The 24,028-nt window shown below is 40.4% G+C and overlaps 1 protein-coding gene across 1 annotated transcript; it reads right to left on the reverse strand.

Annotated features, from left to right (window-relative positions):
• Positions 1-7,136: 7,136 nt before the first annotated feature.
• abhd5a (abhydrolase domain containing 5, lysophosphatidic acid acyltransferase a) lies at positions 7,137-24,015 on the reverse strand. Its single transcript, XM_085422066.1, has 8 exons — positions 23,915-24,015; positions 22,698-22,778; positions 19,392-19,477; positions 17,347-17,722; positions 12,602-12,756; positions 11,930-12,041; positions 11,575-11,761; positions 7,137-8,242 (listed from the first exon to the last, which is right to left on the reverse strand). The coding sequence occupies exons 1-8, from the start codon at positions 24,013-24,015 to the stop codon at positions 8,153-8,155; spliced, it is 1,188 nt and encodes a 395-aa protein (XP_085278192.1). The 3' UTR covers positions 7,137-8,152.
• Between the last annotated feature and the right edge of the window lie 13 nt (positions 24,016-24,028).

Raw genomic sequence — 24,028 nt, forward strand, 5'->3', positions numbered from 1 at the left:
TCCTCCATCTAATACACTGTAAACACTGCAATAGTTACACCCTTTTTACACACGCTCTTTTCTACTCTGGAATATTCTCGTCAATTTTCTTGATATTTATTCATAATCACCTCTGTTAATCCTTGATATTTATAATTGAGTGATCTGCATATATTATCGAGGATCGGTGCATATGCCATTCCCATGCGCTGGCATGATGTTGGGGCAGCATGAGTATGAGCAAATGTTTTTGTTTTGGGTTTTTTTTGCCAATGCCCGTGATGTCGCCCCCCCACCACGATGCCACCCTGGATAACTGCCCGTGTCGCCCGTATCAAAAACCACTACTGCGTCTGGCACTACTTCCTCCCACATTTCCGCTTCATGCACGTGAAAATTGCATAGTTTGAAGCGCGACCAGTTCGCTTTGGACGCGCTTCAAGCTGCGAATGTGCGAGCGACCAGCTAGGGGCGTCTGCCGCTTTTTGGTTGCGTCTGCGGTGCATTCACACCGCACCGTTAAGGTCCTTAATCCCCAGGAACAATTAAGCTAGGTGGCTAATATGCATATACATGTAAATGCATTAATAATGTCTGTTTCAACCCTTTCTTCTGATTATTTTTATGTTGGCTTGAAATAACACATCTCGCTCTGCTGGTACTGCAACTTACTGAAACTTCTCTGTGCGTGTGCATTTCAGGTTTTTGAGAAGCAAAGCGTGAAATGGAAACGATGGGCTGGTGTGTCTGTTACATGTTTTGGCGTGATACTGGATTGTGCAGTCATACTTCTCTACACACACTATCCAGTTACTCAATTGCAGCGAAACTGTGAAAAGTGTAACGCAAATCAGAAATGGGGACACCTGCCTTCAAAATAAAACTCAAGCCGACAAAAATGTTTCAAAATGCATTACTTTTACTTTGAAGGACAGACTGGAAACCTTTTTCTATTTCACACTTTTTCAGGTTTTACTACCACTGGCCTAGTAGTTAGTGAATATTCTCAGACAAACATGAAAAATTACAGGAAACGAAAGCAATCACAAGGAGGTTTTTGGAGCAGCACCGTCTTTGCAACTAGTTTCATTCAGCAATAGTTTAACCAGCAACATCCTGAAACCATTGCCAACAAGTGGGGGGAATACCTATTTTCCCTTGGCAACTGGTGGTTGTATCACATCCAATATGGTAAAACAGACTGATTCTTATATAGTACTTTTTTACTCTTCAAGAGTACTCAAAAAACTTCTAAACTTCCTAACTACATTCATACTCTGGATGGATGCATCAGAGAGCAACTTGGGGTTAACATCTGAAGCATAGACTGCATCCAAGGATGCAGACTGGAGGAGCCAGGGATCAAACCACTAACCTTCCGATCAGTAGGTGACCTGCTCTACCTCCTGCTGTAGCAGCCACCCCAATATGGCAGACAATTCTAGAGCAATGTCCACATGGCATCACGTGAGAAACCTTAATACTTACGAACTAGCAGCTATTGTCTAAACTCACCAGAACTGAAGCTCAGAATTCTTGGATGGTGTGTACGACTCAGACACACATTATTACCAGAATGGTTGAAGTGAGGATTAGCAGAAAGCTATCTCCTTATGCATATGTCAGCACACATGTCAGTCAACAGGTTTGTTTTTTTAATCACTCTGTAAAGTTATTGTGAAAGGAGAAATTATTCAGCCTCCAGTGACAACTAGACAAACTGCAATTTTAGGCTTCTTGGACACCTGGGCTACCCTTTGACAGCAGCCTTGCTAGTGAGTGTGTGATTCTGTAGTCAGTAAATATGGTAGAAGTCAACAGCTTGTTCTTTATTTTTGCTGGTTTTGACAGTGCAAAATAAAAAAAACACCAACACTTTAAAATAACATGTGGAATTATTTGTTAAAGAAATAGATATTGTTTATCTTAATGACAGCTTTGCACATGCCATCTCATATTAAACAGTTTATGAGATTGTCAACTTTTCATTTAACAGGTTCAGAAAGCAAACTGGTGGAATCTGTAGTATGGTCTGTGCAAGTGCAAAAATTATCAAACACTGTAACAAAAGTGGCATTTGTGAGGGTTAGTCAAGGACAGAACAAGAGTTCTTGGTTCAAGAGCTAACAACACCTTAGATTAAAGACCATATCAGTGCTTCCCAAAGTTCAAGTGGCATCTCAGCATCAAGTGTTTGAGGAGAACAGTGTGTGAATCAGGCCTTCATGGTGGAATACTGGAAAGAAACACTCACCGAGGGCGACTGATAAGACGAAGAGAACTGCTCGTACCAAGAAACATAAGAAAAGGAAATTAGACCAGTGGAAATCCGGATTTTGATGTGATTAGTCTGTGAGATTTTATAGCTCCAGCTGGCATGTCTTTGTGAGACACAGAGAAGGTGAACAGATGATGGTATCTGAATGTGTGGGTCCTACTCTGTAGTACTGGTGCTACTGATGTTATTTTAATTCGAATTTAAGGCAACACTTAATCAGCATGCCTACCACAGCTGTCTGCGATAACACATCATCATCATTGTTTTTTCAGTAGGACATTGAGACAAAGCACACCTTCAAGCTTCTGTAAGGCTTGTTTGACCAAGAAACAGAGTGACTCAATGCTGCATCAGATGACTTGACCTACATGAACCTACCTAAATGGAATCAGGAAGAGCAGTTGAGAGTTTAAGTGATTTACAGGACAAAGTGAAGGAAAGGAAAACCACTACAAAGGCCTCAGTGTCGGACTCGAATCCTGGCCGTCCACTGTCATTCATGCACCATATGGTTGGGTGCTCATCCATCTGAGGTAAACCTGCACCACTGTTATTGACTGTTATTTCGAACTTATTTCATATTTAATTTGATGTGATTAGTGGTGTCTTAATGCAGAAAATGCTAGAAATAAAGAAAATAAATTGCATGAGTAATTCTGTCTAAAATCTTGACTTGGCACATGTAATACTTTGCATACACTGGTGCAAATATCTAATCACCCAATCATGATAGCAACTCAATACATTTAGGGCTGTAGACATGTATACATATAACTTGTTTAACTTCAGACCAAGCAACAGAATAAAAGAACAAAAATTCAGGCTAAAAATCACACGGGCTCCCAGAGCTCAAATCACCTCAGACTTGCTTCTTGAACATGACAGTGAGTTCCCAGTACTCACAGAGTTCCATCCACCAATTCAATTTAGAGGTAACTAAAGGAAGGCCTTTAACTCTTTTCTTCTTTTTCTTTTTTTTTTTGGGGTTAACTTCAATTATTTTGCAGATTCAGTAAGCATCACTTAATGTGTAAACATTATTGTTAAAGGTTTACCAGCAATGAAATGTAATGAATAATTGACACTAAAACCACCAGTCACATCTGTATTCATGTCATCACTTAAAAATGATTTGATTATGAATTTTATAAAGTTATATGTCACAGACAACAAGAGTGAAAAACATAACATTTGCTCTACTGTTTCATTTGTTCCCAGAAAGTTGATCAGCTGTTCATCTGGACATTTCACTGTTAGTGGAAGAATTCTATGTTTCCTCACTCATCCAACTGACTTCTGAAAATACAACATCCAGATGAACGGGATAAACTTATTGCAAATTACTTACCATCAAGAGATATTATTTGTTAGTTAACGAGGACTGCTTGTTATTTTTAGTGAATAAGGATTCATTATGGATCTGTGAGCCCATCCCTAGTCTCAAACTCCTGTAAGTGCTCAGTGTAAAAAAATAAAGACCTGTAAAGTGAACTTCAAACTCTCTGTGTTTTCCAGTACAAAAATAATCCAGTTGTTCAGTGATGACACGACGAATCCTACTTCCGGGTCTAAAGTAGTCTGCGTTTAATATGGCTTTTGTGTTGTTAACATGTTTAATGTTTTGTATTTTCTTCTATTTGATCTCAAAAAGCTCCTAAAACAGTCAGCGATCACTGTTGACCTCCCTCGGCTTTTATTACCGCTAATCATTTATATAAGCTCAGTTTTTAAAACCTTAGGATGTAACTACAGCCCAGCCCATGCAGCAGTATATGAATGACTAACCTCGTATTGTGGATGGATGGTAGAGCAGAACGCTGATCATTTTATTAAAGATGAAAGACTTTAGACAGTTTTTCAACTCCCAGTAATGCCATAGTGATCTGCAGCGGAGTTTAGACCCAGACACGGCTAGTGACGTCAGACTGAACAACCGGATACAGATCCTTGGGTGATGTGACAATGTTTCATTTTTTTTTAAAAAGCACTGAAAATAATAACTCTTTAATTTTGGCAACATAAAGAGTTTTAAACTTGTTATCTCTAAATTACGGTAACATAATTTCATATGAAATGTAAGGGAAAAATAGATCACGTCTACTCTACTTCATAAGCTCTTAGTGGTTAACCTACAGGTAGCTCTACATGCAGAGGCAATAACACAAACTGATTTCACCAGCTTAAAACATGTTATTTGGATTTGCTGTGTGAGATGCACATAGGGTGTCCATATCACTTCTTTCCTCCCCTGTGGGGCTCATATGAAGTCTTAACCTGCAAAGCAAAGCAGGACACATTGGTCAGGTCAGACGTGCATGTGCTGTTTGACAGCTGTCAGACGGAGGAGCTTCAAGGCATGACACAGCAAAACAAGCAGCTTCTAAAAGCCTCTGCTTTCCTTCCTTCAGTGGCCTCGGCATCAGAATAAAGTCCCTGCTTCCCGCTGTGCTTTTACCTTGGGAGAATCGGCAGCCTTCGCATAGGACCTGATTTTCTGATGATGGTGCACCTCCTTGCATCTGATTTGGCTCGATGAGTGTTTGAAAACTCCAGCTCCAGTCCAATCAGTCCTGTGATTCATCAGTGGGATATTCTCAGTGAGTGGAGTGACTCACAGGTCTGTACTGGCCCCACCTTGCCATGTTGTGTTTAATGGTCTTGTGTCAGAGAGAAGATGGCATTACTGTAGCTTTAGTGTGTAGCCTGAGGTGTGCTCCAAGTTAATTGCTTGATACCCAACTAATGGCACTCATGAGCCACCCAGAAAAGCTCTAGTTTCACTGTCTCAGTGGGTGGGGATGCAGTTTCACATATAAGAAATAAACTGAGCCAAATATAATCCAAATGTGAGGCTAAGTATCTACTTAGTAATAATTTAATGTAAGGGCACAGCCTCATGAAACTCCATAGTGAAACAAATGACATTCCACCCATTTTCAAGGTACAGAAAGGAAACTTCATTAGACCCACTTCAGTCATTCTGCAAACAGCTGAGTGGGTCAAAATTGCCCTCACCAGCTCCATATGACTTGGAAATACTTTCACATGAGCTTGCATATTTCCTCTCTCCATATCGATCAAAGCACGGAGAGAATAAAAACAGATAGGATGTCTTTTACGATCGATGTCTGTGTTAATGTTCAGTCCGGATCTAAGGAAGAGGAAACAGAGAAGGGAGTGGGGTGAGATGGGGGTAAACACAATGCGCATCTGCTTGACATCCTCAGTCCATCTCACACCTCAAGTCCTCACTCTCCTCATGCACTGCCTCTGTAATTACCAGTGTGGAAACTTGTCTGCTGTCATATGTCTGATTTCTGCAAATGAACTGAAAAGATGGAAATGAGAGGAGATACTGGTGAATAAAAACGAAGAGCTGGCCTCAGAGCCGCACCTCTACATATGAGTGCCCTCTAGTGGCAGCAAGAGGAAACTACTGAGGCACGCTGGTGAACAGGAACACACAAGAATCATTTCCCTCTCTGTAACAGGGGCTGATGAGGAGAGCTTAAGGGAAAATGCTATATCTGTATACACACACACACACACACATATACATACATACATATATATATATATATATATATATATATATATATATATATATATATATATATATACATACACATGTCCGGTTGGTTAGCCACCACCATTTTGTCCGTCTGTATCTGGAAGTCCCACAGGATCTTAGCTCGGTCATTCTCCACCATCCTTGGGGGCATCTCCCATTTTGACCTTGGGACTTCCAGGTTATACTCAGCACAGATGTTCCTGTACACTATGCCGGCCACTTGGTTATGGCGTTCCATGTATGCCTTGCCTGCTAGCATCTTGCACCCTGCTGTTATGTGCTGGATTGTCTCTGGGGCATCTTTACACAGCCTGCACCTGGGGTCTTGCCTGGTGTGATAGACCCCAGCCTCTATGGATCTTGTACTCAGAGATTGTTCTTGTGCTGCCATGATTAGTGCCTCTGTGCTGTCTTTCAGTCCACCAGCTTTGTCCAGCCACTGGTAGGATTTCTGGATATCAGCCACCTCCTCTATCTGCCGGTGGTACATACCGTGCAGGGCCCTGTCCTTCCATGATGGTTCCTCGTCTCCCTCCTCTTTCTTGGGTTTCTGCTGCCTGAGGTATTCACTGAGCACTCGGTCAGTTGGGGCCATCTTCCCAATGTATTCTTGGATGTTTGTTGTCTCATCCTGGAATGTGGTGCTGACACTCACCAGTCCCCGGCCCCCTTCCTTCCGCTTAGCGTACAGCCTCAGGGTGCTGGACTTGGGGTGAAACCCTCCATGCATGGTAAGGAGCTTTCTTGTCTTTATGTCAGTGGCTTCTATCTCCTCCTTTGGCCAGCCTATTACCCCAGCAGGGTACCTGATCACGGGCAGGGCGTACGTGTTGATAGCCCAGATCTTGTTCTTATCGTTCAGCTGACTCCTCAGGACTTGCCTACTTGGTGGTTGCAGCCTTTCTAGCGGCCTCTTCATGGTTCCCATCTGCCTGCGGGATCCCCAGGTACTTGTAACTGTGTGTGTGTGTGTGTATATATATATATATATATATATATATATATATGTATGTCTTTTAATAGTCTATGACAAAAATCCATAGAGCGCACCAAAATATCGCATATTGTCACAGTAGCCACTGTTACAGTAAGGCTGTATAGATCCGCACTGCCAGGCTGAAATCTATAGTATCTTTATGCCGTTATAAATAATATGGAATATACTGCCTGCATTACATGATACGCTCCATAACATGGACTATTATAAAGCTACTTTCAGCTGCTCCCTCGTTCACAGGAGGTCATCACAACAGAAAGCTCCACGTTTAATTTGAAAGTTTTAATTTTTAAATTTAAACCAGACGTCCTTCCTGATGCTAAGCCAACGAGGTTTTTGTCTCCTTCCAGGATTTTTTTGCCAGACAAATGTGCAGAACATTACACTATGAAGCCACTTTAGTCTTTATACAAATATATATAACTTATGCAAATAGAGCAGTCAAAAACAGGAGGAGTACAACAGAGGGTTTATGGTGATATTCACAGTTATTGCAGATGAAACGACCACTTGTGTTTGGCAGGAAAGCACATTACAGAGGACACGTGCTATTATTGGAAGCAGATTCATTTAAAACCTCTTCCTGTTGCTGATGCAGTGGTCCTGTATGCCGAGGTTTTGTATCTGTATCAAATGGGAAAAACCACAAACCATAGGCTGAACACAATGCATGGGACACCAAATACATGACATTGTAACTCTTAAATACCCGTTGTGCTTCAGTGAGACATCACTCAAGTGATCATATTAATATTCATATTATTGCAGCTGTCATTGGATTTATGAAATAAGCATGCTAAAATATTCATTCTCAGTATCTCACAGAAATAGAAAAAATGTGATAATTTATCTTTCAACAGTTTTTACATGAAATAGTTTATAAATGGTATTAAAAGGTGATAATCACCTGCATTCACTTAACACTGAGGTTACTGCATTTGGGAGAGGCAATTTTAAAAAAAACCAAAAAAAAAAAACAAAACCCAAAAACCTTTATAACAAAGAAAAAACAAGTGACGCTACAGCCACAAGATTCTGTGTGCTGCAAAATAAGCATGTGATGGAGGCCAACAGGCCCCAGTCAGTGATGTCAACTCAGAGTCACCATTCACCAAGTTTCCGAGAATACAGCTGACTCACTGGTCAGATGATAGAACATGTATGAGTCACACCAGGCCACTGTTCACTTTGCAATATTTTTAATGTGCAAACATTTATTTTTGTCCTTTGGGAAAGTGGGATTCTGAGGTTCCACAGTGTGTGACAGAATGATGTCCGTCCCCGTTTTTCCCCCACCGGAGTTCAACATTCAAGCTCGTCTCTGCCTTCATTCCAGTTTGTTACATGCTTCCAAGACCTTGTAGTTAAAGTCCTCAGGCTGGTCGGCATACACATAGTGACCAGCTCCACGGATTGTCTGCAGGAAGGGAAGAGAATCAGAAGGGAAGCAGCCAATTAAAAATTATGGAAACTATATAAAGGCATGTCATAAAGGGAGGTCATGATTTTAACGAGGGGGGCTGTGTCTCCGGTTTATAGTTTTCATAAAACAAAGATGGAAAGTAACATTCAAATTTACAGCATGCATCAGTTTTATTTCAAGCCTCCATACAGTCAGTTCCACGGTTCTTCATGGCAGAAAAATTTACCTTTGATGTGTCAATATACACATAATTGCATGTGGAGCAATCATGCTTAAGGCACTGAATCTGTGGAAGTCTGCTAAACTGAGAGGTTTTCTTTTATATAATTCATTAAACAAATGTATTTTAAGCTTAAGTAAACTAAACCCCATGTACAAAAGCAACAAATCAGTCTTTTGTCCAGCGATTTTTATTTGATGAAGCCTCAAAATGTTTTTCTTTTGGTTTAGTCAAAACCTCCAACTTTTACAGAGTAGTATTTTTTTTATTTATTTTTTGAACTAAAATTATATAGTGAAACAAATTGATCAGCCCTCTTGTGATACAACATACATCCTCTGTATTGCACGAGGCTGTAACCATAGCCAGCCAGTTCATTTTGTGCAAATCCACTCTTTTCAACATCCATGTACTGATCACCGCACTGTTTCTGTGCTAAAAGAGGCATCATTTCTTTCCTCATTACTAAAACAGATTCTGAAGGAACATTCCACTAACTCAGAGGGTCTAGCAACCCTCTGAGTTAGTGGCAGTCTGTGTTGAAACAACAGCTGTAGTTCTCCACATTTCAACTTTTTTCTCCAAAAAAAAAAAAAAAAAAAAAAAAAAAAAAAAAAAAAAGCTTGTAGGCTTTAATCTTGAAGTTTCAACTTTGTTTTCAATCAATAATAATATATTATCAATATTTTTTTTTCCCATTTGATGGCACCCTAATACACTGTTGTAGAGGTCAGATAATGACTGTTTGTTTGCAGCAGCCTGTAGTTTTGTTTTTCTTTTGTTTTTTTTTTAAATGGACATTTTCCCCCATATATCTGTACTCATTAACACAGAGTTAGGAAATTAAAATGTCTCGAGTCCGTGGTAATGAGAATGTCTTTGCATATCATGTTTCAGTGTCTGTTTTGCACCTGTCTAGGCAGCTGCTCATCCAGTCTTCCTCAGCCTTGACAGGTGTATGAAAGCAACTGCCCATTTTTTCCCCTAAGTGCTAAACCCTTACCCCAACTCTCACCCAGTCCTAAAGGCCATTACACAGAACGTGCTGCAAAACAATGACCCAAAATTCCAAATTGCCATGTAACATATACATCGGTGTGAAAAAAAGTGTTTGCCATGTTTTTGTATGTTTGTCACACTTAAATGTTTCAGATCTAACAAATTTAAAAATGAGACAAAGATGACAAGTAAACACAAAATGCAGTTTCTAAATGAAGGTGTTTATTATAAAGGGGGAAAAAAATCCAAACCCTCATGGCCATGTGTGAAAAAAAGTGATTCTCCCCCCCTCCCATTATAATTAATGGTGGTGTATCACATCTTTGGAAAGCCAAGTTCAATTTCTCTAGCCACCCTGATTACTGCCACCCGTTCTCAATCAAGACATTACTTTAATACGACCTGCCTGACAAAGTGGAGTAGCCAAAAAGGTCCTCAAAAGCCAGACATCATCCCCATGATCCAAGGAAATTCAGGAACAGATGAGAAACAAAGTAACTGAGATCTCTCAGTCTGGAAAATGTTATAAAGCCACTTCTAGAGCTGTGGGACTCCACAATCTCCACAGTGAGATCCATTATCCACAAATGGCAAAATCATTGAATGGTAAACCTTAACAATGGTGAACCTTAATATAAGTGGCTGGCCAACCAGAATTACCCCAAGAGCATAGCAACGACTCATCCAAGAGGTCACAAAAGACCCCAGAACAATATCCCAAGACCTGCAGGCCTCACTTGGCTCAGTTAAGGACAGTGTTCATGACTCCACCATAAGAGAGTCAGCCCAGCCGACATGGCTAAGTTCCAAAACAAAAACCAGTACTGATCCCAAAGACCTCTGGTGCAAAAAGTAACACTGAAGTGTTCATGACCTCAAGCTGAAGCACACTTGGGTTCTGCAGCAGGACAATGATGCAAAACACATGAGCAAGTCCATCTCTGAATGGCTTAAGACAAACAAAAATGAAGAGATTGGAGTGGCTTGGTCAAACTCCTGATATGAATCTGATTGAGATGCTGCGGCATGACCTTAAAAGGTGGTTCATGCTCAAAAACCCTCCGGTGTGGCTGAATTACAACAATTCTGCGACAACTGGGGGAGAGTCTTTTACAGCTCTGCAAAGATGAGTGGGTCAGAATTCCTTCAAACAACTGATTCCAGTTGTTGCTGCTAAGCGTGGCCCAACCAGTTATTAGGTTTAGAAGGAAATCACTTTTTCACACAGAGCCATGTAAGTTTTATTTACACAAACACCTAGAAACTGCATTTTGTGTTTACTTGTGTCATCTTTGTCCAATATTTAAATTTGACGATCTCAAAAACTTAAGTATAACAAACATACGTAATGAACTGGTCCTGATGTTTCTAAACAAGAAAACAAAGAAATTGAGATTCTGGGTTCATCCAGTTCTCACAAGCAGGCAGCAGCAGAGAGAATGTCATGGTTTGATCCAGGAGTTGGAACTGTGTCACGACCACTTTTGTCCATATTTCAGGATGTCAGTGGGGCAGGTTAAACTCTTAATATATGTCAGACCACATCTGAGGAGGCAGAGGAGTCATTTCAGAGCCGATTGGCCTAAAGCATCAAGGACCTAAAGTATCAAGCTGTGTGTCTGAGGTAAAAAGTATTATTTTACCATTTGTATATACAGATTACCAGTTCACTTTGAGCTACAGAACAGTTGTTGTCCAATGCAGTTGGTTGGATCTGTGCAGTTGGATCTGAAAACTCAAGCTCGATACAAAATAAATAAATCTTAGCAATAAAGCAGGTTTTGAGGAAGTGTGAAGAAATTAGTTACAAGTTTAGAAAGTCTATAAAAATGTCATCACACTGATGATCTGGAACCCAAATTCAGAAAGACAGTTGGATTTTTGTTTGAAGCCTGAACCATGAAATAACTGCCAGGAAATTCGCTTTAAAAATTTGTTTTCAAAACTGTTTTTGGCAATTTATTCCTTAAAAATGTATTGTGAAATTTACGTTTTTCGAGGGAAGGGGGGAGAAAAAAACAACAAAAAAAAACAAACAAACAAAAAACAAAACAAAAACCACCCTTTGAAGGGATATCAATCCATTCATCTACACACACAAACTTACTATGATGTCCACATGAGAGCGTGGCCTCATCCTTTTGAGGGTGATGCCCGAGATGCAGTCTATGCTGGAGCGGGAGCCATAAATGATGGTGATGGGGATATCAGACTGCAGCTGGTCAATCCTCTGCAACATTGGCCTCTTGGCCCAGCCACATGGCGCAGTCATATTCTTAAAAGCAGTTTCCCCACTGTGACAAGACAAGGAAAAGATAATCAATGAGCACATGACAGAAAATGGATATGACAAAACATAATACTAGGTAGTAAAACGTGGATGAGAGCAGAAAAGGTGATGAAGAAATTGCTTCCATGGCCATTTTAGAGACAAGTGGCATTAATAAAAGAGAAAGACAGACCTGGGGCTTTGCACGTTCAGGTGGTAGATGTAATCTGGCACAGTGTTGTCAGTGAACACGAGGGAGAACTTTTTCTTGAAGTCGGGTCTTAGTGTTTGCACCAGAGTGGGACCTGCAGGGGACCAGGGAAGAGACAGAGGTGTCAAACACAAGCATGTAGCCATTAATAGATGAGGAGTACTCATTACATTTTACATGATTAGTCACACTGGGGAGAGCCCAGGTTTTGGCTTAAATTCCTTTCAAAGTCAAAGCAAGTGATGTGACGAGCACAATGTCATTCAGTAGAGTTTTCGTGGTTTTTGCTTTAACAAGCAGTTCCTAGTTTTCTGGGTGTGCAAAGAGAACATTAGCTGTGATACTGCAATATTAAACTAATATAAAACCATCCCCCCAGTTTCATACTGCATACATTTTCACTTATTGTCTCCAGACAATAAGTGAAAATCTTCACCCATTATATTGCATCCTCTCATTTCCATTCTTCTCATTTAAGAAAAAGAAATTTCACGTGCTCATCATCTCCATTCCTGATACTTTTGTTGTAGCTTTGCTTTTCCCCAATATTTTGGTGTGCCACAGCATGGACACATTTCCCTGGGATTATTAAGCTAGTCCGGTTGTGGGTTTGCTTTTAGCACTGTGGTACTTTGTTGTCTTTTAGCACCTTACCCAGTGGTCCTACCAGTCGCAGGCCAGCCAGGGGGTTGAAAGGACTGAACATGGCACCAAGAGCTTTGATCCACACAGGGATGGGCCGGTCTGGTTCTGTTGTCTCCGGTTGATCAGGTAAACCCCAGGGCTCAACCAGGACAATGTGCTTTACTCTGTAAGCCAGACAACAAACACAACAAAAATAAAAGTTAACCTGCTCTTTTAGTTATAAATTGTTTACAGACCTACAACTAAAGGACAAAAACGTTAAAAAGGCCAGAATGAAGAGTGCCAGAGCGAACATAGACAAAGACCACGACTTCTGGAATAATGTTCTTTGGACAGATCCAGAGTCTAAAATTGAATTCTTTGGACACCAGAACAGTAGACATGTTTGGCGTAAACCAAATACTGCCTTCCAAGAAAAGAACCTCATACCAACTCAAGCATGGAGGTGGCAGTATCCTAGTTTGGGGATGCTTTGCTGCAGCAGGACCTGGCCAGCTCACTATCATAAAATCCATCACGAATTCTACTGCGTATCAGAGGGTGCTTGAAGAACATGTGAAACCATCTGTTAATGAGGGAAATTCTTTTGTCATACACATGCTCAATGCAGCAAGAGAGACAGGAACAGAAGAATAAGATATACAACATATACAATAGAATACTAGTATACAGTAATGACCCAAAGCATACCAGCAAATCCACCAAGGACTGGCTAAAAACTAAGAAGTGGAGAGTCCTGGAATGGTCAAGTCAAAGCCCTGATCTTAACCCCATTGAGATGCTGTGGGGTGACTTGAAACAGGCTGTACATGCAAGAAACATCTCACAGCTGAAGGAATTCTGCATTGAGGAGTGGGGCAAACCTTCTGATCGATGTCAGAGACTGGTAAAAGGCTACAAAAGCCGTCTCGCTGGTTATATCAGCCAAAGGGGGCAACACTAGTTATTAGGGGGTAGGGTGTCCTTTTTTTCTCCATTGAAATAAACATTTTTGTTCATATCTTTTTTGATGTTTCACAAAATGTTCATTTTTGTTGTTTAATTGCAATCACTTTCTTTTCCAGTAATACATAAAATCATGATTGGAAATTATTATGAACAGTTCACATATCAAAGGGCTGATTATTTAATGGGGTGTCCTAATTTTCCCTCACATGACTGTAAGCATTCAGTATCCTGGTGCATGCATTATTTTTTTGTTTTAACAGAGATGTGAATGTGACATACATCTTTTCATCAAGAAAGTAAATACATCCCCCCAAATATAACTTTTCTGGCACAGCATTTTGTTTTGTTTTTGTATTTTTTTTACAATTAAATAATGGTGATCCATTCTATTTTTGCTTATTTCTGCCATATATACACACACACACACACCGTTACATTGAATGTACATTTTAAACAATTCTCAGATAATGACAGAGTATGAACGGTGGACCAAAAACTTTCAGATGGCTCTAAATGCCCAGTTTCACAGTTTTATTTTTGACTTTTGAGGTCACCAAGATCAGATATTGCTAATATGAAAACTTACACAGCCCTTGTAAGGTGGAGTCTATCAGAAGAAAACTGGCTTTAAGGAAGCAGGAAGGGAGCTAAAATGCATTTCAGACATGATGATGGCCGTTTTTAGTGCTGCAGAAATATGAACAAAACCAGCTATGGCTGACAGTATAACAGGTCGCAATCAAGCTAGGCCAGGGGTCAGCAACCTTTAACACCCAAAGAGCCATTTGGACCCGGTTTCCATGCAAAAGAAAATACTGGGAGCCGCAAATACTTTTTGACATCTAAAATGAAGATAACACTGTTTATATTGTTTCTTACTTTTATGCTATGTGTGAACAACTAAGGTGTGTTGCTTATGAAATTCATGAAGTGCTACAGAGAAAATTACATTTTATTTCTGTAATTAACACATTTTTAACTCTTAAATATAACAAAAGGAAAGACACCCAGCTGAACGAAAATGATCCATGTAGCAAACAAAAACTGTTGTGAGCCGCCCCTTATATCACCTTTGGGCTTTTGGAGCCTTGACCTGAGGAAAAAAAAAAGCTCTATGCTGCTAAAAAATGAAAAATGGATATTTGCAAAATTCTGCCTAAATATGCATTTTACCCGGTTAATGTGTGTGGTGGGGCGTGGTCTGCAGCGCTGCTGCAGGGGAGGCGGACGCACCTGAGCGGCACCCGCAGTCACGCCTCGCCGCCTTAACGTCTGTGCTATCCATGTTGTTGTGTTGGTGTGTGTCGGGCTGTCAGCTGCAAAGCTACAGCCGGCTGTATGCGTACAGCAACCGTGTGTGAAAAGTGGTCAATGAGCCTCTGCGCAGAGCCATAATTGGCCTACCTGGGGTCGAAAGTCTCAATAAATTGCACGGCGTTCCACACTTGTGGAAGCCGGTCTCTCTCTCTCTCTCTCTCTCTCTCCTGCTGCTACTTCAATCATGAAACTGATCAATGATCAGCTGATCGGCTTTTGTGTCGCGAGTCTGTCTCTCTTCTTTGTTTTTGGCCCACTTCGCGCCAGAAAGAGGAAACCAGCGGCAGAACAACAGCAGCACGTTTAACCTTGATAAGCTGTTGTTAGAATTTGTTTAATATTACTTTCTACACCAGGATCCTTTTCTACGTAGCTGACGGCTGGTAACTGTGCAGGGGCGGATCTAGCAAAGTTTAGCCAGGGGGGCCGATAGGGCATTAATAGGGAAAAGGGGGCACAAAGACATCATTTTCTTTCTTATTCTCATTTAAAATGTCGAGCTTTTAATAAATAATTATCCGAATTTTACACCCAAAGTTTTAATCTGATGTAAAATGTATAGAAGTCCATTACTGTATATAATAACTATTAAGTCTAATATACCCTAGTAAGCTATAGTACTTTTTCCTTTGGGAAGATACCATCTGTGCAGTCTGCAATTCTGTTGAAGAAAGATGTTGAATCTATTTAATTATTCTTGAAAAATAATTTATTTCTGTGCATTTCTTTCACACTGCAGCAAATTGAAGTTGTTTACGTCAATTAAGCATCATGAGGTGGAGGGTGGTTCCCCCTTTTTTTTTGCTGGGAGTTTGCAACCTTATTAGTTAGGTTGCTTACTCTTTAAAATACCAGAATAGGGAGGATGGAGTAGGTTTAAGTTCATTAGATTAATCATTATTGCTGAACTATGAAATATTTTGGGTGCAGTGTATTTTTTTTATTTTTTAACATACAGGTCTAACAGAATAGCTTTAGTGTTTTGTTTTTTTTGGTTTTTTTAACTTTAGTATGAACTTATACAAAACCAGCAAGATATTTAAAAAAAACAAAAAACAAAAAAAAAAACAAAAAAAAAAACCCACTATCATATCGGTATCGGCAGATATCCAAATTTATGATATTGGTATCGGACATAAAGTGGTATCGTGCCATCTCTAATAAGGACTAAAGAGCTGCAGGTTGCCGACCCCTGAGCTAGGCTGATATTTACATGACACCATGAAGCAGTTTACTTTCATTTTCATAATCAACTGGAAGCTAAACTGACAGGTGATTATAAGCCATTTAAATCTGACATGTCATGGTCTTAATGGACTCTGTACTGGTACAGAGAGCACATTGTTGTGGTTCCCAATACGAATGAAGTTCAAGGAGGAGGGGTGGGGCAGTGAGCACAGATCGGGGACGCATGTGCCTGATCACGAGCATCTGAAGTTATAACTTAAAACCATTTGGAACGCTAAGATAACAATAAGAAGACAGGAAGTGGGAATTTTCAGTGTTACTGATGAAGAGGGGTGATAAGGGATTGAGGACATTTTATCAGGCGCCGCTTAGGGAGAGCCGGGTGAATGCTGGAAGCTCCGAGCTGGAGCTGCGGCAGGAGGAGATGGTTCAGGAGAGATAGAGTCTAGTGGGAGGAGAGAGCGTTTTGGAGGACACTGCTGTTATCACAGGCTGCCAGCACCTAAAGGCACACCGCTACAACTGTATCCTCTACTCATGCTGGCATGTTTTGCTACAATCATGTTAACAGCAAAAGGGCAGAATCATTATTCATAACAGTGTTCACTGCAGACTCTGCTTTTTTCTCCTCCTAGGCAAGTTCCACTTCATTTGTTCCATTTACAGCAGTGATGAAAGGATTATTCAAAGGTATATTATTCTGGTTTTATAGAGCAATCAACACTCTGCCGACTTGCTCACTGGAGCTCTCAGCTGTAACACATGGCTTTCTTTAGCTGATCTGACCAACAAGCTGCTCTTGGGGACAGAAAATGAGACATTATGACACAAACTTGTTTGATGTGTTGATAAATCAGTTTTCTTGTGTCCACTGACACACTCCACTGTATTTTCCATAACAGTCCCTGACAGTATCTGCCTGCTGTTTGCTGTGAGGCAGCAGGTGTAAAGAGGCCCAAACACTTCTGCAGACCAACATTCACACACCACCCTCAAAAGGCAGGATAGAAATAATAGTTAGAGATGATATGCAAAGATTATCACAATATTAACTCTGTCCGTTTCAGCCACTCTTGCAGATGACAGGAGCTGCTAGCCAACAGTGGACATTAGAAAAGATGAGCTCCTATATGGAGTGCCTAAAACACTCGCATCATTATAATAATAAGAGACTAAAACCTGACTTTAGCTTATGCTACAGTTCTGATCCTGACATTTTACACAAACCTGCCACCTTTCTGTATCAGACAGTGTGGGTCATGATACAGTAAGATATGAGAAATCCCATTGTCTGCACCCACCTGCCTGGGTATTTAATTGAGTATGACACAGCGAGGTATCCTCCCAGATTGTGACCAAGAAGTATCATAGACTCCAGACCCACGCTGGCCCGCCACTGTTCTATGGACTCGACAAACTGATCCTCTGCTTCTGCTGCATCTGTTGAGAACACAGGCCTGCTGCTCTGGCCAAAACCCAGTAAGTCCAGTGCAAAGACAGGCCGATGCTGGGAGAGATCATCCAGATTCTGAGCCCACAGGCCCACCCCGCCGCCAAAGCCATGCAGCAGAACTAAGGAAGTTTTATCTTTAACATGGTCATTGCAAAACATCAGGGTCCACAGAAGATTGTCGTTGGAGATGGGAACAAACACTTTAGTAAATTCAGTGCTGACATCTGAAAAGAAAAGCACAAGATTACTTTTAAGTACAAGAACATTACGATGGGTCAAATATTCCATTTCACATTAATCTAAATAACATCTCTTTTTTGATACTACTGAATCAATCAGGTGTCGTCACCAAAATGAGATTCTCTACAAAAGGGTTTAAAAAAAAAAACAAACAAAAAACAAACAAACAAAAAAAACACAACAACACCACACACAAACACGGCAACAAGCTCAAACAAGAGCAATGCGATTTCTCACACTTACTGGTTCATTAATAACATCCTGCAGGCACAGTTGGGTTAAAGTCATTCATAGAAAACAGCCCCTGAACTTCTTGATTTTTCAAAGCTGTAATCATCAATCACTTTATTTATAAGTTCCTAGTCTACTGTGGTTAATGTTCTCTACTTGTTGTCACGACATTTTCTGGAAGACCGACATCTAATATTCCTTTAAATTTTGAGCAACAAAAGTCATGAGTTACTTTTTCCCTGAGCTGTTTGTAGTCTTCGATAAGACACATACTTTACAAGTGATCTCAGACACATTTTGTAATTAGCATGAAACACGCTAAGGCCCAACGCATCTGCTCAGTTTATTATTATTTTATGTCAACAATTGCATTTTTGAGGACTTAAAGATGCTAAAAAAACCCTCAAGTACATTTTCACCAGATCTAACACGTGCAAAATTTCTTATTTTATTGGTTTGTAAATGGCCTATATTTGTATAGCGCTTTACACGTCCCTAAGGACCCCAAAGCGCGTTACACATTCAGTCATCCACACACAGTCACACACTGGTGATGGCAGCTACATTGTAGCCACAGCCACCCTGGGGGGCACTGACAGAGGCGAGGCTGCTGGACACTGGCGCCACCGGGCCCTCTGACCACCACCAGTAGGCAACGGGTGAAGTTTCTCATGTACAGAGTAGGAAATGGTTCAATAATGCCACCTATGGTAGTACTACCAGCATGCGGTTTGAGTTACATGAATGAAATTTGGTACACACATACGTAAAGTCTGGAAGCCCACTGACCCAAACCCAACAGGAAGTCCGCCATTTTGAATTGAAGGTGACATTTTGGCAACTTCCTGGCATTATGCTGTTGCAAACTCCTCCAAGGATCAACTTCATATTTGGTCAGTCTAAACTACAGACCTGGGCCATATTAAATTGCAACACTTTTGAGCTTTCTTCAAAGGGCGTGGCCGTGGTACCACGGCAAATTTCAACCAGTCACCATGAAAATATAGTTTCCTCTTATTTACACATACATCGTCCAATCTGGACCAAACTTCCCACGTTTCATAAGGCTCCGCCCCTGAAAACATTTCTCCTGTCATATTTGATGGTGGTCACTGCACCACCTAGTGGGAACAAGAAATGTCATGTTATGCACTTTGGGCTACAGTTTTAAGGTGACTGACCGCAGCAACCTCAAATTTGCCAAAGAAAGTCTTAAGGTGTTGGTCATCGCTGCTTGCAGATTTAATTCATATTTACAAAAAGTTATTTGATTTCTAGCCAATACAGGTTTTGTTTAGCAAAACAGGTTGTGTTTGAGTGAGTGACCACAGGTGGGTGAGTTTTTACTTTTGCACACTGTACAAAAAGTGTATGTTTTAAATAAAAAAAAAAATAAAAAAATTACACTGGGTTTATCCTTACACTGCAGCATCTTCTCCTCTGAAGCTTGCAGATGGCTCTTTGAAGTTGGACACCACGATGGCAGCCAGTTGGGAATCCAGCACCACCTACGTACACAAAAGCACAACAGTATGAATATGAATGGTTTGCCTTATATTAATATTTCAAACGTTCATCATTATAATAATGATTCATCATCATGCTGCTTTGGGGTACTCAGTCGTAGGGCTAAGATTCATAACACAAACCTGCACCACAGAACATTGACTCCTAGCTAACCAGACTCTTACTGTATGGTCCTCACTTAACTCATTTCTCATCTTTCTACCGCTTGGACTGCGTTTTGCAACACGCTAAACAATCAGGGTTACTAACAAGTTAAGCAAGCAAAAAACAGGCTTGATACACAAAATTACCATCAGAATTTATCACAGATGCTTTGAAAAATGTAGTGGTTTAAAGGTGTGAACATACACCATAAGACTGTAGCCTTATGGTGTATGTTTTTGTTGGAGTTTCCAGAGTGCAAAATCTGGGTAAAAAATAAATGATCCAAATATGATTTGATAACAAATTGCAAAATGCAAAATTGTGCAAACAATTTCATGCAGAAAAACAAATATACACCATATTTTTCAACTGATAAGGTTTCTACATTTGCTGTTAGGAGTGTTAATTTAGTTTTGCATTGCCAGGGAGAGATCGCTTTGTCATTTAGTTCTTCATGGAGTCCTCACACTGAATGTTTAGATTGTTCCGTGTTGGTATTTTAATGTAACAGAGCAGTCCTTAATATGAAGCATCCATGAAGCTTTATGCTTTAGGAACCAATACGTTGTATTAATGCTTCTCTGTATGACTTTATCAGTCTCCCATACTGTTGAGAGAAAATTCTGACCCAATGCCGTTTGTGAGGTATTTATTTAAGCACAGATCTCTTAAGATACCCAAAGGGATTTGTTTCTTTTTTCAGATGAATGGAATAACATTGATGGAGAGGTAAAAGCCTACATCTTTCCACTTTGGGGTTTGTGGTGTGATTTTTTTTAAATTGTAATTTTGAGCATTTTGTGGTTTTTGGTACTCTGGAAAACTGTAAATAATGAGCAGAAGCAATGTTAAATTGATGTTGATAAATCTGAGATATTTCTGTAAACATTCACATGCATGACTTCTGCACAGATTCATGTGGACACACTGTTAGTTAACAAGTCCCATTGTTCCTGAAGTCATGTGGTTTGTTCAGATACAACGTTGCAAACCCAACACACGCTGCAATGTTCTTTTTTAATGAAAAGGTTTTTTCATTCCTAATTCATGGCAACGTGTTATGGCAGGTCTTCTACTAGAAGGCATAACTAAACTACAGAAGGGTGTGACTAAGAGTAAGGAGACACTTAAAGGTTTTTGGCTGAATGTCTAAACAGCTGTGTTTATTGTAAAAGTGTCATATCTCATGACCTCTCCATTAGCTGCTCTGTGTGGGAAAGCAACTTCTTACTTCACAGCTGGCTCTGAAATAAGCTCTTCTGCTTTCCTCCACTGGCCCAGTGTGGTCTTGAGGGAAAAGCATAACAGAGCACAAAGCTGTGACACAAAAATTTAGTTTCTTTGCTTTCTTTTGTCTTTAGGCAAGTCAACCCCCCCCCCCAAAAAACAAAACAAAACCCCAAAACAAAAACCAACCATAACAACAAAATGTTCTTCTGTGACATGCAAACCTCATGTAGCAACACGCAGAGACATCAAAAGAGGAAACAAACGGCTGTCGTCACACTACACTTGACTCAATGTTCTCCTTCCCTGACATCGGTCACATTAGTTTCTTTAACAAGGCCTTCTTTACAGAGTCTAACCATAGACATCTTGTTCACTTAGTAATTATCAAAACATTCATATCGAATTTCCCAGAGGAACCCACCCGAGGGATTAATAAAGTTCTATCTTATCTTATCTCCAACTGTTTTGATAAAGGACTATTTGTCCTTTTCACTAGCTACAGCTGTTTTGATAAAGGGCAACTTAAATTGTTTGTCTGTGTGTCTGTAAGGTTTTCGGCTGCTAAGTGGATAGAACACCTGAATATGTCACCTTGAATTCTGAGACATCGATACAGGACGTGATTGATGCGATTTTAATCAGTCCCTTTCACATGTTTCAACATTTACCTAAGCCTACTTCTAATAATTCTTACAATTAAACAAATGTCACACACACACACACACACACACACACACCAAGGATTTTTCTGTCTATTTTCTAAGTGAGCAGCAGCAGCGCAGCCTCAAAACAAAGCAGCCTCAAAATTAGCTTTAAATTGATCAAGTATGGCATTGGCCTTGGTGTGAATCTGTGCTGCCTGAGTGGTCCTCTGTTTTAAATAAGTCAGTACTGCAAGAGAACTCACATAAAGTCCTTTCCAACATGTGGCAGACATAATGAAGCAGCCTCATTACTGTGTTGTTTAGGCACAACTAGAGTCACAGACTTAAAAATCAGCCTAATTTAACTGCTCTGATCATCTCCCCCCCATGAAGGTTTTACTGTTTGGGGAGCTCATTGGTCATTTTGCTCATTTTAAGACTGTCCTCCACCCCCCATGGCTGTCGTTTTCTTTTTCAAATCATTACACATGATGCTTGGGCAGCAAGGAAGGTCCTGAAGGTTCAATCCAAAACTAGTTGTACTTAATTATTTTTTTTAACATAAAAGCACATTTACGCTATATGCGCATGTGTTTCTCATCTGGGCTGCTGTTGGGGTTTTCTCTGCATTATTGTAGGGTCTTCACCTTATAATGCAGAACACCTCAAGGAGATGGCTGTGATTTGTGAACTGCACTTTCACTTTTAACCCACTCTAAATGCCTTTTACAAGTCTGGAAACGTCAATTTCAATGCCTTTTGAACAGGTTTTTGTTAATCGGGGTGGTGCTGCTCATTTATATTGCTTTGCACTGATAAGCAACCATTTAGTCTCAGCCTGTTAACATACATGTGTTGGACTCAATTGTTGGAGACGCAATTACTTGATAAACCCGTGAGTTTGCCAGGGTTATCAAAACGCAGGAGACACCCTGTGTGTTATTGTGAAAGGTAAGTTAAAGAGTCACAAAAGTTTACGTTTAGTTCTCCCTTTGCTTACGTTCTATTACTCTACTAAGTCTCATGAAAATCACCCAGCTGAAAGGAAACTGGACCTGCACAGTGACACATACAAACTAACAAAGTGAGGCTACAATAATGAAAGCTAATGTCTGAGTGGAGGTGGATATTTGTGTAAAAGAGTGTCACACCTGTGTCTGTGTGTGGATGCTCATAACATTACCTTATTGTTTTATCCACATAGCCCCACACACTCCTGGCCAGACTGGGAACACCAACAGTAGACAGCATTCTATGAATGACCCTGGAGATATAATAAAAGAGTAAGCGCGTGAGGGCAAAGGACAGGGACTGGCCGATGACAACGCGTGACAGCAAAACTATCATCTCCATTATTTAAATTATCAAGCATTTACTATAACACTTAAAAAAAAGTTTATGGTTTTATCAAGGTTTTTTGTGCATTTCCAGAGGGCTTTTTATGCACATGAATATAAAAATATTTGCGCCACTGCAAAACTCTTGTTTAAAACCGGTGTTCTGACAAACCATCCTAGTTTGGCAAAACGTTCTACCGTAACTCTGCTGTCACAGAGTAATTCCAACACCAACTTAACTTTGCCCATCAGAGTATGCGTATAGGTCATATTCATACAGCCAGGATGGTTTGCCACTTCATTTTACCCATTAAAGTATCTTGTAGGTAACATTCACTCTGACGGGTAAAATTAAGTGCCAAACATGCATGGTTTGGCACTTAATTTTACCCGTCAGTATGTTTGTAGCTGTTATTAACAAAGGTAGGATGGTTCGCCACTGAATTTTAACTGTTTAAGTATGCTTGCAGGTGAAATTCACAAAGGTAGGATGGTTTGGCAGTTAATTTTACCCGTCAGAGTATTTTTGTAGCTAATATTTACAAAGGTAGGACGGTTCGCTACTTAATTTCGTGTTGTGCGCATGCACAGAAACAACGGGTAGGATGGTTTGCGAGGTAGGATGGATTCTAAGAACACCTGTTTTCCAATTTGCTCTACCATCTCTGAGGTAAAACAAACATGGCAGTCCAGCAGCTTTGCAATAAGAGCGTTATTTTACTTCTGTGGACCACACCGACAATACCTTCAAAGCACCGGTGAGTTTTTCAACGACCTTCTGCAGTCTTCGAGCACTCTCATTTAGTACGGGCCACTTTACAAGAAGGCAGCAATTAACTAATGAGGTTGGAGGGGGGGGGCAGGTTTACCTTGACCCAAGTGGTGCCTCTCTCTGACAGCCTGTCTAACTTTCGACAACAACACTCGGGCATTTTTCAGGAAAAGGTGCACAGTGTCGCTGTTCCAATAACACTTAGTGTCTGTTAAATAATAAAGGAACATTACCGTGGATAGACATACTCTGACAGGCCGGGGAATGTGATAGGTTAATAGAAATACTCACCCTCTGTTCTCGATCACCGCTTGCTCAGCCATAGCGCGACAGTCCCCGAGACGCTTCTCACAGTCACGTGGCTCTGACGTAGCTGCCGAGCTTGTGTGCATTTCATTTATAGCG

Source organism: Rhamphochromis longiceps, linkage group LG11, assembly GCF_057381845.1.
Source record: "Rhamphochromis longiceps isolate RC_006_pf linkage group LG11, R_longiceps_female_GT1.1, whole genome shotgun sequence".
In the NCBI taxonomy this organism is placed as follows: Eukaryota; Metazoa; Chordata; class Actinopteri; order Cichliformes; family Cichlidae; genus Rhamphochromis; species Rhamphochromis longiceps.